This window comes from Schistocerca gregaria, chromosome 2 (assembly GCF_023897955.1).
Source record: "Schistocerca gregaria isolate iqSchGreg1 chromosome 2, iqSchGreg1.2, whole genome shotgun sequence".
Taxonomy (NCBI): domain Eukaryota; kingdom Metazoa; phylum Arthropoda; class Insecta; order Orthoptera; family Acrididae; genus Schistocerca; species Schistocerca gregaria.
This window is the reverse complement of record NC_064921.1, coordinates 539,954,276-539,967,021: the sequence shown is the minus strand read 5'-3', so window position 1 is coordinate 539,967,021 and position 12,746 is coordinate 539,954,276. Positions and strand designations below refer to the sequence as shown.

General features: G+C 39.3%; 1 protein-coding gene across 14 annotated transcripts in view; it reads left to right on the top strand.

The window, feature by feature from the left end:
* LOC126331098 (gamma-tubulin complex component 3-like) overlaps positions 1-12,746 on the top strand; it is a 271,857-nt gene that overhangs the window by 77,537 nt on the left and 181,574 nt on the right. For all 14 annotated transcript variants that reach the window (XR_007563253.1, XR_007563254.1, XM_049996444.1 and 11 more), the window contains one exon: positions 10,567-10,685. Coding sequence is in view for 12 of the 14 variants with exons in the window: in XM_049996444.1 (XP_049852401.1) it covers positions 10,567-10,685 (119 nt within the window). In the remaining 2 variants the exon portion in view is untranslated. The remainder of the gene's footprint in view (positions 1-10,566; positions 10,686-12,746) is intronic.

Sequence of the window (12,746 nt, the reverse complement as noted above, 5' to 3'; positions counted from 1 at the left end):
TTCCAGCTGCTTCAGTGATGGGGTGGCAATACAGTTTGCCAGAAGCAATAGTTTTGGACATCTGCAACAAATTGAAAGTGTCTAACAGCTAAAGAATTCTGCATTATGGCTTGGAAACCACAAAGTGACCCAAAATTAAGCCTGGGAACCTGCTAGATAGCCACATTCAGGCTTGGGAATGTGCAGTAAAAAAAGAAAAAGAAAAAAAAAACACCTGTGGCTGACCTTGCATGGCTATCAGGCGTGGCCCTTTGGCGATGGGGCTACCAGTCACCAAGATGGACCAATGAAAAGATTTTTACCAAATTAGAAAAAAAATTCAAAAGTTTAGGTGCAATTTTTGCACCTTACCCAAAGAGACACCAAAATGAAAATAAGTTTTTCTAATAGAATGAAATGTTGAATGGTGTTAATGAATGTAATGTGGTAGGTGTCCACATTGAGACCCATGACTTTAAACATGGGTATATTTTGATACATTCATGTTTTTTTGCAAATTTACAGGATAGTAGCATAGTAAATAAACACACAAACCAGACCCAAATTAGTGATATACTAAACACGCAGACAGTAATTGGCAAAAGGCCACGTTCATAGCGCTCTTTCTCTACTACTTACGCCTCGTTAAAGTATGGGACGCATTGCTCGCGACATGATTTGTTTGCCCCCTTTGAACTGAGATTATGCCAAATGCATTGCTTTCTGAACTCTGCTTCCATCATTTGTGTGTAGAGCACAAAAAGTTGTACCACCATACCCAGAAGCAAGAGTCTAGCTCTTTTACATTAGGAACAGTGAAATGCCAAACTTCTTTCTAGTCTTTGTAAAAGTGGTCTTCACAAAAGGGGCTTCAGCACGTCAACCAAATTACAGGTGAACCTGAAACTTTGCATAAGTTTATGCTGGTCCCTCATGTACATACTGTACAAATATAATCAAAATTGAAGGTGGAGCTGGGACACTTGACATGGAATGACCCATTACATAAAAATTCTCAAGCATGTGGTCCACAAGTAATCCTGTACAGTCTTGTGTACATTTCCCACCTTCATATAAGCTTATTTGACTTTCTTTGAGTGTGTAAAATAATTTGATCTCCAACTATTACATCATTATTGTAGTTGCATGACATTTTTCCCTCAAAATACTTCTCTTCCTGCACTTGTTTTGTTAGAGTGGTGACAGCTATTCTTTCCCTTTCTTTGAGTGGTAGTTAAGCACAGTTACGTTTTAGAAAAGGTTTCATCCATCTGTTTTGATCCTTGTTTTTTGTAACATTAATTTGTGTAGTGAGTAGCCCATAAAATAGGTTGTAGACATACATTCTTACATTTATAGCTTGCCTTCATGTTCTAGCATTGTAAACAAGCTGTATCGGTACTTCTGCATTCTGTATCGGTACTTCTCCACATGTTACGGAAGCACCAGTGTTCGAAAATATACCAATATGCTTAGGTATGCATGCTAGTTATTCAATTGTTTCAAGCTTTGTCTTATAAAGTGATGCACATTGAGCTTGCTGTTCAACTCATATTTTAGCTGTTCAGTACATGTGTCTTTCACCTGACTTACTTTTTTGCACACATCCAGAATATATATGTGGTATTTTTCATCCCTCATCAACAAAATCCAATGTCAGCACTTGCTTGTCTGTGATAGATATTTCTGGTGAACTTTTCAGTGCATCTGTTAACTATATTTTGCCCTCCTCAAATGTAAACAACCTCCAAACTGCACTGTTCAAGATATAGAGACTGTTGTCCCAGTTGCAAATGCAATAATTTGTTTGAGATTCTTGTATCTGTATCCTGCATGCAGGAGGGCATCTGTAAAGTTTTGAAAGTAGGAGATGAGGTACTGGCGGAATTAAAGCTGTCAGGACAGGTTGTGAGTTGTGCTTGGGTAGCTCAGTTGATAGAGCACTTGCCCGCGAAAGGTAAAGGTCCCGAGTTAGCGTCTCAGTCCGGCACACAGTTTTAATCTGCCAGAAAGTTTCATATCAGCGCACACTCCGCTTCAGAGTGGAAATCTCATTCTGGAAACGTCCCCCAGGCTGCGGCTAAGCCATGTCTCCGCAATATCCTTTCCTCCAGGAGTGTTAGTTCTGCAAGGTATGCAGGAGAGCTTCTGTGAAGTTTGGAAGGTAGGAGATGAGGTACTGGCAGAAATAAAGCTGTGAGGACGGGGCGCACGTCATGCTTGGGTAGCTCAGTTGGTAGAGCACTTGCCCGCGAAAGGCAAAGGTCCTGAGTTCGAATCTCGGTCCGGCACACAGTTTTAATCTGCCAGGACATTATAACGAGATGTTTACGTAATGTGTATACATAAACATACGTTAAAAACGTCCCTGTTCGTAGTCGCTAATTATAACAATATGTTTCTTTTGTGCTGCAACATATAGCTATAATCAGCGGTGGAAATATATTTGCGAACGCCGACCGTGTGCGGCTGCCTCTTGTTGGATTGTTTGATCAGTCGGACGTTGCATTGCAGAGGAGAGTAAATACCTATTCAAAATATAATTACTTTTGGATAGCTCAACATGAATTTCCTAAGGGACCGTAGTTTATCATGCGTTTACTAGTAGAATGAGGCGCGGAGAAAATATTTTGCCGCATACAACTTCCGTCCGATTTCGACGAAAGAATTCGTGACTGTGAACTCTCTATTTGGCAGAAACATAAAGAAAATTAAATAACTTCATGAAGGAGTGAGACATAGATTCTACACTAAATAAATAGTCCATACACCAATTCCATTTAAATCTGAATTTATGGCAATTAATAGATGAACTTACACTGCAATGAAAGATTTAACATGGATGCCGTTTTGACTGGCACTTCTCTTCTGGTAATGACAATAATTCCTTTGACGTTTCCACATACACATCGCACAATAAATTTACTTCTATGCAGTATTGCACTTTTAGTATTGCACTTTACTTTACACTAAAATAATATTATTTTTAACGATGATGATAATAATAATACGGCACCAAGACATGCACATCCGACACAAGTTACAAGAGACAAGAGAAGAATTAGTAACTGTTCATCGAGAATATCTCGTACATAAAAAAAAGAAATATGTAAAAGTGTTCTTCTTCTGTCCGTTTTTCGCGCCGCGGTTTTCAAAGTCAGTAACTCACTGCATCTCTGATGGCGCTTCGACAATAAACAAGTTACGTCACAAGTCGTTCACCTCATACATTCTCACAACATTATTTGCTAACTGTAGCTGTTGCCGAGCGACTGCTCGATTAGTGAATGATTTAAAGTGATAAGGCAATCACATAATGTTACAGCAAATGTCCAGAGTTCGAGTCTCGGTCTGGCACACAGTTTTAATCTGCCAGGACGTTACCTTCCAATATATCTACAAAGCTTGCCTTCCCTGTTGCATGGTTTTGATTTGAAAACTTTTTGCATTTTCTCATGCATGTCGTATGATCAATGTTCTGATAGGAATGCATGCTCAAATTAGTTTGACTTGTATCAGCTCCTGTTGCCCATGATGTGGCATCTTGTTGCGTATATTCTCTGACAAATCTGATCTTTTATTTTCTCTCCAGTTTTGTGGCAATACACAGTGGAAATATTTTATGAAAACCATTGGGTATGCTTCATACCTCCTGGCCTGAGAATTGTCTTCCAGAATGTTCGTCGTCACAAGTTGTTCTACTTCTGTACAAATGGTAGTTCTTGCAATATTTCCTCCATTTGTGTTATTGCCTGCTTAAAACCTCACTGATTCAGTTCAGATCAGATACTTGGTATTGTGAAGTCATGGACTTGGAGTGCTGTGATGCCTTTTTCTTTCACTTGGGTTTAAATTCACTGACATTTCATTTTGTATTGTCCACGTCATTTTAAATGCAAAAATTTTAGACTACAGTTTACCGTGACTGTTACTGATATCAAATGAAACAAGTTTACTGTTACCAGTCAGTGTTTGTTTATCTCCATCACACGTAAACTGTAATAGTTGTCAACAAAGTTTTTTTGTTTACGAAATATTGCAGTTCACATTTGATGTGCTATGGCAGTGAAAGGAACCTGTGACCACTGAACACAGTGTCACAAGTTCCCAAAAATTGTAACACTACACACACGTATGTCATGTACAAGTGTAAATCCGCCTGATGATGGAGGTTTAAACCTTTGGAACGCATCTGTGAGGTAAATAAACAGTGACTGGTAACAGTAGAGTTGTTGTTCCGTTTGTTATACATTTCAGCTGTGACTGCATTTTTGGCTGTTATTCAGTTTCTTGCCAATGACCTGAATCCTATCTGCATTGTCCAATCTTTTGTGTACACATTCTTTGTTTGTTTTGAAGTGCATCTACTTGCATTCTGATAATTTCTGCAACACATTTGTCCATCCTTGTCTCGTAATCTTCAGACCTCTCCCCAGAATCACTGTGTGATTCTTTGGCTTGTGACTTTTTGCTTCTTTTTTAGTTAGGTATTGTATTGCTGATATTGCTCTTGCCTTCTCCAACTCAGTCTTATCACAAGCATGTTCATTTCAGAATACTGGCCCACAAACAATGTGCTAGGATCATTTCTTTGTAATTCTTTTAGAAGCAGTGACATCAAGTGACAATGTGCTTCAGACAACATTGTAGTAACTGATGACATTCAGCCTCTTACAAATGGGATAAAAGTGAAGGCCTCTACAAATTGGTTGTTAAAGGGTCCATAAATACCCACCATTATTCCAACAGCATACAATATACATTCATATTAATGAATGAACATGTTTTGCAGGTTGGTTAATTACATCTTTTGTAGACCTACCTCTCTGGGAACTGTATTGCCACTCATTATCTTATATACTATTTAATGGCACTGCACTATAAGATGTGTGATCGTAAAAGCAATGGGAATATTTTAATATTGTGGGATTTATATATCTAATTTTTAATTTTGTTTTGTCTTGTTAGTACACTTGTCCCTGATGAGTGATTGCATCTTCATCTATTTTGATTATTAAGTTTATTGTTGGTGGTTGGAAAGGTTGCTTGTGGCTTTGAGTGCTCACTAAATTTTTACTTTCGAAGATGATGGATCAGTTGTAGAATTTTGTAACACGTATTATGTTAGAGTATAATGACTTTTCTGGAGACTAGAAATCAGCATGGGTTTCCAAAAAGACGATCGTGTGAAACCCGGCTCGCGCTATTCGTCCACGAGACTCGGAGGGCCATAGACACGGGTTCCCAGGTAGATGCCGTGTTTCTTGACTTCCGCAAGGCGTTCTATACAGTTACCCACAGTCCTTTAATGAACAAAGTAAGAGCATATGGACTATCAGACCAATTGTGTGATTAGATTGAAGAGCTCCTCGATAGCAGAACGCAGAATGTCATTCTCAATGGAGAGAAGTCTTCTGAAGTAAGAGTGATTTCAGGTGTGCCACAGGGGAGTGTCATAGGACCGTTGCTATTCACAATATACATAAATTACCTTGTGGATGACATCGGAAGTTCACTGAGGCTTTTTGCAGATGATGCTGTGCTGTATCGAGAGGTTGTAACAATGGAAAATTGTACTGAAATGCAGGAGGATCTGCAGCGAATTGACGCATGGTGCAAGGAATGGCAATTGAATCTCAATGTAGACAAGTGTAATGTGCTGCGAATACATAGAAAGATAGATTCCTTGTCATTTAGCTACAAAATAGCAGGTCAGCAACTGGAAGCAGTTAATTATATGGGAGTACGCATTAGGAGTGATTTAAAATGGAATGATCATATAAAGTTGATTGTTGGTAAAGCAGATGCCAGACTGATATTTGGAAGAATCCTAAGGAAATGCAATCCAAAAACAATGGAAGGAGGTTACAGTACGCTTGTTCGCCCATTGCTTGAATACTGCTCAGCAGTGTAGGATCCGTACCAGATAGGGTTGATAGAAGAGAGAGAGAAGATCCAACGGAGAGCGGAACGCTTCGTTACAGGATCATTTAGTAATCACGAAAGCGTTACGGAGATGATGGATAAACTCAAGTGGAAGACTCTGCAGGAGAGACGCTCAGTAGCTCGGTACGGGCGTTTGTTGAAGTTTCGAGAACATACCTACACCGAAGAGTCAAGCAGTATATTGCTATCTCCTACGAATATCTCGCGAAGAGACCCTGAGGATAAAATCAGAGAGATTAGAGTCCACACAGAAGCATACTGCAGTCCTTCTTTCCATGAACAATACAAGACTGGAATAGAAGGGAGAACCGATAGAGGTACTCAGGGTACCCTCTGCCAAACACCGTCAGGTGGCTTGCGGAGTATAGATGTAGATCAGAGTGCCTGCATTATATTTTGCTTGAAAATTGGAATACATGGAATGACTGTGTCCTTTGGTGAATCTTCTGTGAGTAAGATGAGAGTTAATGAGTGACATAAATGTTTCAAAGAGGATGAGACATTGTTGACAACGACTGCCCTAGACACACCAGCCCATCAATTCCTGATGACGATGTGGAAGAAGTAAGGAAAATGTTCTAGCAAATTGTAGAGAAGTTGCTGATATCGGCATGTCTTTGGCTCATGACAAGCAATTTTTTCGGACGTTTTGGGCTTGAAACAAGCAGCTGCAAGGTTTATTCCAAAATTTTTGAATTTTGACCCAAAACGCCATTGTGTAGACATCGCTTAGAAATTGCTGAATGAAATCATCAATGATCACAAACTTCTAAAAAAAAGGGGGGGGTGTTATAACAGGTTTGACATTGACAGCAAGGTCCAACTGTTCTCTTGGAAACTGCCTGAAGAGCCAAGACCAAAAAAAAAAAAAATTCAACAAGTTCGATCACCTGTGAAGTTCCTTCTCACTGTTTTCTTTGAATAAAATGGGACATTGCATCACGAGTTCCTGTCTTATGGTCGAATGGTCAATGAGGAATACTACCTGGAAGTTATGTGCTGTTTTTGTGAAGCAATCTAAAGAAAATGACCAGAATTGTAGCGAAACCACTTGTCGAAATTGCATCACAATAATTCTCATGCTCACATCTCAGTGCTTATTGGCGATTTTTTCGGGGGGGGGGGGGGGGGGGGGGGGGGGAGTCGTTACAGTGCACCAACCACAGCATTTACCGGTCATGACCTCCTGTGACTTCTTTCCATTCCTGAGGCTGTGGAGAAACATGAAAGGGAATTTTTTTGCCACCATTGATGAGATAAAAACAGATTCGCAGAAGGAGCTGAACACCATAACAAAAAGTGACTTCCAAAAGTGCTTCCAGGATTGGAAAAAGTGCTGGCACAAGTATATTGTATCTGAAGGGGATAACTTCGAAGGGGACAAAGTTGATTGATAAATAAAGATTCTTTAAGAAGAAAAGAAAAATTCTCATTACTTCATCACACGTCATGTGGCCAGCAAGCTTAAGATTTTTCTGCCAACAGAAAAATATGCTATACTACTATCCATTTGACAAAGATTCTGAGGGATCACTGTCTGAAGACCTATCTGTCGACATATAATCAATTTTACAGGATTGGGAAAGTTAAGACATAGAAGACACTGTTCATTGAGGGAATGGTGTACAAACAAGGAAATTTCATAAGCACTAAAGATTGCAAGAACTTCATTTAGGATCACGTTGTCCAACTTTAAGGCTTGCAGTGCTACTTCCTTGTCTGGAGCATAATGAATTACAATTTCACATGCTAAAGATTCTGAATACAACTGTTTACAGTCGAGATTGTCACAAATAAAGCAATCCTTTTGAGAGAGATCTATCAAATCTGCCACCCAAGCCACATAAGTTTGACAGAATTGCTTGTGACGCTGCAAAATTAGAGCATAACAGCAACCAGAGGACACTTTTTCTCATAATAGGAAGACAAACCATTAAAAATTACTGTAAAAAATAATATTTCTTAAATTCTAAAAGAGGATACAATATATTAAGGATACAGAGCTACTTGAGATTATTAGCTGGAAACAACTGCACTGAATAACAACCTGAGAGTGGAGGAGATATCAGTGATGGAATCTGTGCCAGTCTTCTTCTTGTTCAGGTTTGGAGGTTGCTGCACTGGAGGGGTGGCCTGCTGTGTTAGTAGATTCTAATAGATTGTTGTAGGGAATGCTGTTGTACGTGTTGCTCAGTCTGTTGCTGCCATTGCAGATGCCACAACTTCAAGATATCTAAGTCCACTGTTGCAGACACAGAGCAGAGTTTAAATCCAGTTGATGCTCTAACTAGAGTCTCCATCAGCACTGACGTTTTTAACACTGAATAGATGGATACTCTGTTTTATTCACAAACACAGAGTACTGTAAGTACTGTTCATGCTGATTCAAAAGTCCACTAGCACCCTAAATAGAACAGTATATTAACGAGAAAGTCCAGACATCTAAAGCCAAATTATTGTACGCAAATAACAAAGTCTACCAAAGTTGCAATCCAGCAAGAATCCAAGTCCAGTGGCCATGGCAGGTTTGAAGAACAGGCAAGTGATGTCACAAACTGCTACACAGTTTGAAGGAAGTGGAATGGCCGATGCTGGCCCCTTAATATTGGCCATACTCCGTAACTGAGAGCACCACTGTACTCACTGCAAATGTCTGCTAGTGCTGGCTGCAGTGCCTTGTGAGCGCTGCCTAGCACTGGCAGTCTTGTACGTCAGTGATTGTGGAGTCTCCTTAGCGATACCGGAGTTGGAGCCTAAATCTCCATTAGGCCAGGATAAGAGCTTTCAACTTTATGCATTTGTACCCAAAGTGATATTCATGAAAATGAAGATAATTGTACAATTTGATTTGTAGAGGATAAAGAAAAATGTTTGTGCTGAAATTGTAGTTCAGTTTCTTTGTATTAAATTATTTCATTTTGGAGATTATTCTACTTGCGATTTCTTTACTGCTACAGAAATAGCGATTTGATTAGTTCAAAACCATAGTAAGTGTCAAAAATGTAAGCGTAATAATATGTAAAACAACGGAAAGGCAACCTTGCACCTAGAGCAGATCAATGCCTGGAACACAGTAACACACAACAGAAAACAGCATTCATACTAGCTTTTGAGCACTAGCTCTTTGCTAAGTAATAGTACACACACGACCACACAGACATCCAAATGCATGTTCCTGTGGCCATGGCAAGAATCGCTAAGTTTTCATCTCTTATATCGAGAGCTGTGTTCACATATTTCCAACTGGTGAAAAAAGGATAAGGTTCTCCATTTAATATTTAGTAGGAAACACATCCTAATATTCTGCAAAATTATATTTATGTGGCCTTGAACAAGTTTATGGCTCCCTAGGCCATTTCTGAGAGTCATGACTAAATAAATATAATTTTACAGAACATTGGGAAGTGTTTGCTAATTATTATTATTATTGTTACTACTACTACTACTACTACTACTACTACTACTACTACAACTACATTCTCTGCCAAGAAGTGACAGAAAATACAGTTCCACCCCACCCCCATATGCGAGCTTAAAGCTTTTTCTCAAATCTTTTCAGTCTGCAGTGTAAGATTATAATTTTATAAATTTGTAGGGAACGAACATCTTTTGGTGTTCCATAAGCAACTGATGATAATATTCTCTTGGCAGTGCAATGTACATGTATGTAACACACAACACTTCTTTCCTGTAGCATAAGTGTGTAAGATATGTGGTTGGAGATTCCTCACAATATACAATTGTATAATATTCACATTGCAGATAGATGAGGCTCTTTTTTTATTTGCTAAGAATTCAACATTTGGACTCCAACTTACATTCATAACCAAGTTTAATAAAAATAATTTTGTTGCTTAATAGTAGCTTCCACTTCAATAACATATGGTACATTGTGTGGTCCATATTTGTAAAGTTCTTGTTGTCGTGTTGTTATGTGCTTCTAACCATTTATTGCTGAAGAAAATCCCACAGATGCTCCCATCAGTGTTCAGGAACTTCAGAATGCTTTCATGAGTGGCTGCCCTGTATCTATACGTGCTTTGTTAACCGAATTTTCTATCAGTGCATGACAGGATATGACAATAATATTGTATAGGCAACACTGTAATGTGTTATGTATTTAATACTAGATTGTTACTCACCACATAGAGGTGGTGTTGTGTCACAGGCCCATTGAAAAAGACTGCTAAATTATTAAAGCTTTTGGACTAAGTCCTTCTAAAACACACGCACAGAATGTCAGTGTCCCAAGGCAATTTAACCGGACTGCTACTGTTCGTTCATCCTGGACCTTCCACTGTTTAATATTAGATTGTGTATTATTCAGAGTACAGAGAAGTGTGAAAACTTATATAGTAGGAGCTCGTAGTCAATCTTACTACTTGTCTACAACTTAATATGTCACCTTAACTATTAAAAATCTTGTCTAAAGTGAACAGTCATGTGTGTAGAGGGACTAACATTTATTATATTGTTTTGTTTGATGATGTGAATATATCAATTTGGTTGTACTTGTTGTTCATTGAAACATGTTTTTATTTTTCTAAAAATATTTGAATCTTCACATAATTCTTTCAGTTACAGGCTGTTCAGTTTCATTCTTTGAAAAGTTGTTTTAATTTTTCAATTGTAATATTTCAGATAAGATGTCAGTATCAGAAACTGTCTTGATCCAAGAACTGATATATTGCTTTCAAGGAATAGGAGGAAAAATCTTAATAGAGGATCCTGTCTCTCAAGGCTTCAAAATAGATCCAAAGGTATGTTAATCCAAGAGCTGTGACCAGAGAATTCATTAACCTCAAAGGAATTACATATTTTCACAAAGAATTTCTTTAGTTTTGTTTATTTCTGGGTGTTGGTGGAAAATTGTTCTTAACCATTTGTAATTTTGTCTTTATTAGATTGGTAGTAGACATCATTATACAAGAGGGAGTTACCAACAGATGCAGTGAAAAATATAGCTGTTAATCGTTTCGAACTGTAATCCTATGGGGGAAAGATATATGTTGGTATTAACGCAATAAAATATTTTAATGTGTTACTTCTTCTAGTAACCTGAATGCAGGTCTTCATTTTCTGATGCAGCACTGAATTTGCATTAGTCAACACAAAAACACTGCAGTTTCTTTGAACAATTATTTATTGACAATTTCTTTTTCCTCCTTCAGTACCTGTTGCACTCCAGTCTCTTAGTTCTGTTATAGAGCACTTTTCATACAAAAGTTCTACATCAAGCGGGAAAGCGCCGGCAGACAGGCACATGAACAAATCACACAAACACACACACAGAATTACGAGCTTTCGCAACTGGCAGTTGCTTCGTCAGGAAAGAGGGAAGGAGAGGGAAAAATGAAAGGATGTGGGTTTTAAGGGAGAGGGTAAGGAGTCATTCCAATCCCGGGAGCGGAAAGACTTCCCTTAGGGGAAAAAAAGGACAGGTGTACACTCGCACACACTCGCGAGTGTACACCTGTCCGGGAGCGGAAAGACTTCCCTTAGGGGAAAAAAAGGACAGGTGTACACTCGCACACACTCGCGAGTGTACACCTGTCCTTTTTTTCCCCTAAGGGAAGTCTTTCCGCTCCCGGGATTGGAATGACTCCTTACCCTCTCCCTTAAAACCCACATCCTTTCATTTTTTCCCTCTCCTTCCCTCTTTCCTGACGAAGCAACTGCCAGTTGCGAAAGCTCGTAATTCTGTGTGTGTGTGTTTGTGTGTTTTGTTCATGTGCCTGTCTGCCGGCGCTTTCCCGCTTGGTAAGTCTTGGAATCTTTGTTTTTAATATATTTTTCCCATGTGGAAGTTTCTTTCTATTTTATTTAAAAGTTCTACATCTACGTTCATACTCCGCAAGCCATCCAACGGTGTGTGGCGGAGGGCACTTTAGGTGCCACTGTCATTACCTCCCTTTTCTGTTCCAGTCACGTGTGGTTCGCGGGAAGAACGACTGTCTGAAAGCCTCCGTGCACACTCGAATCTCTCTAATTTTACATTCGTGATCTCCACTGGAGGTATAAGTAGGGGGAAGCAGTATATTCGATACCTCATCCAGAAACGCACCCTCTCGAAACCTGGCGAGCAAGCTACACCGCGATGCAGAGCGCCTCTCTTGCGGAGTCTGCCACTTGAGTTTGCTAAACATCTCCGTAATGCTATCACGGTTACCAAATAACCCTGTGACGAAACGCGCCGCTCTTCTGTTGATTCTTCTCTATCTCCTCCGTCAACCCGATCTGGTATGGATCCCACACTGATGAGCAACACTCAAGTATAGGTGGAACGAGTGTTTTGTAAGCCACCTCCTTTGTTGATGGACTACATTTTCTAAGGACTCTCCCAATGAATCTCAACCTGGTACTCGCCTTACCAACAATTAATTTTATATGATCATTCCATTTCAAATCGTTCCGCACGCATACTCCCAGATATTTAACAGAACTAACTGCTACCAGTGTTTGTTCCGCTATCATATAATCATACAATAAAGGATCCTTCTTCCTATGTATTCGCAATACATTACATTTGTCTATGTTAAGGGTCAGTTGCCACTCCCTACACCAAGTGCCTATCCGCTGCAGATCTTCCTGCATTTCGCTACAATTTTCTAATGCTGCAACTTCTCTGTATACTACAGCATCATCCGCAAAAAGCCGCATGGAATTTCCGACACTATCTACTAGGTCATTTATATATGTTGTGAAAAGCAATGGTCCCATAACACTCCCCTGTGGCACGCCAGAGGCTACTTTAACATCTGTAGACGTATCTCCATTGATAACAACATGCTGTGTTCTGTTTGCCAAAAACTCTTCAATCC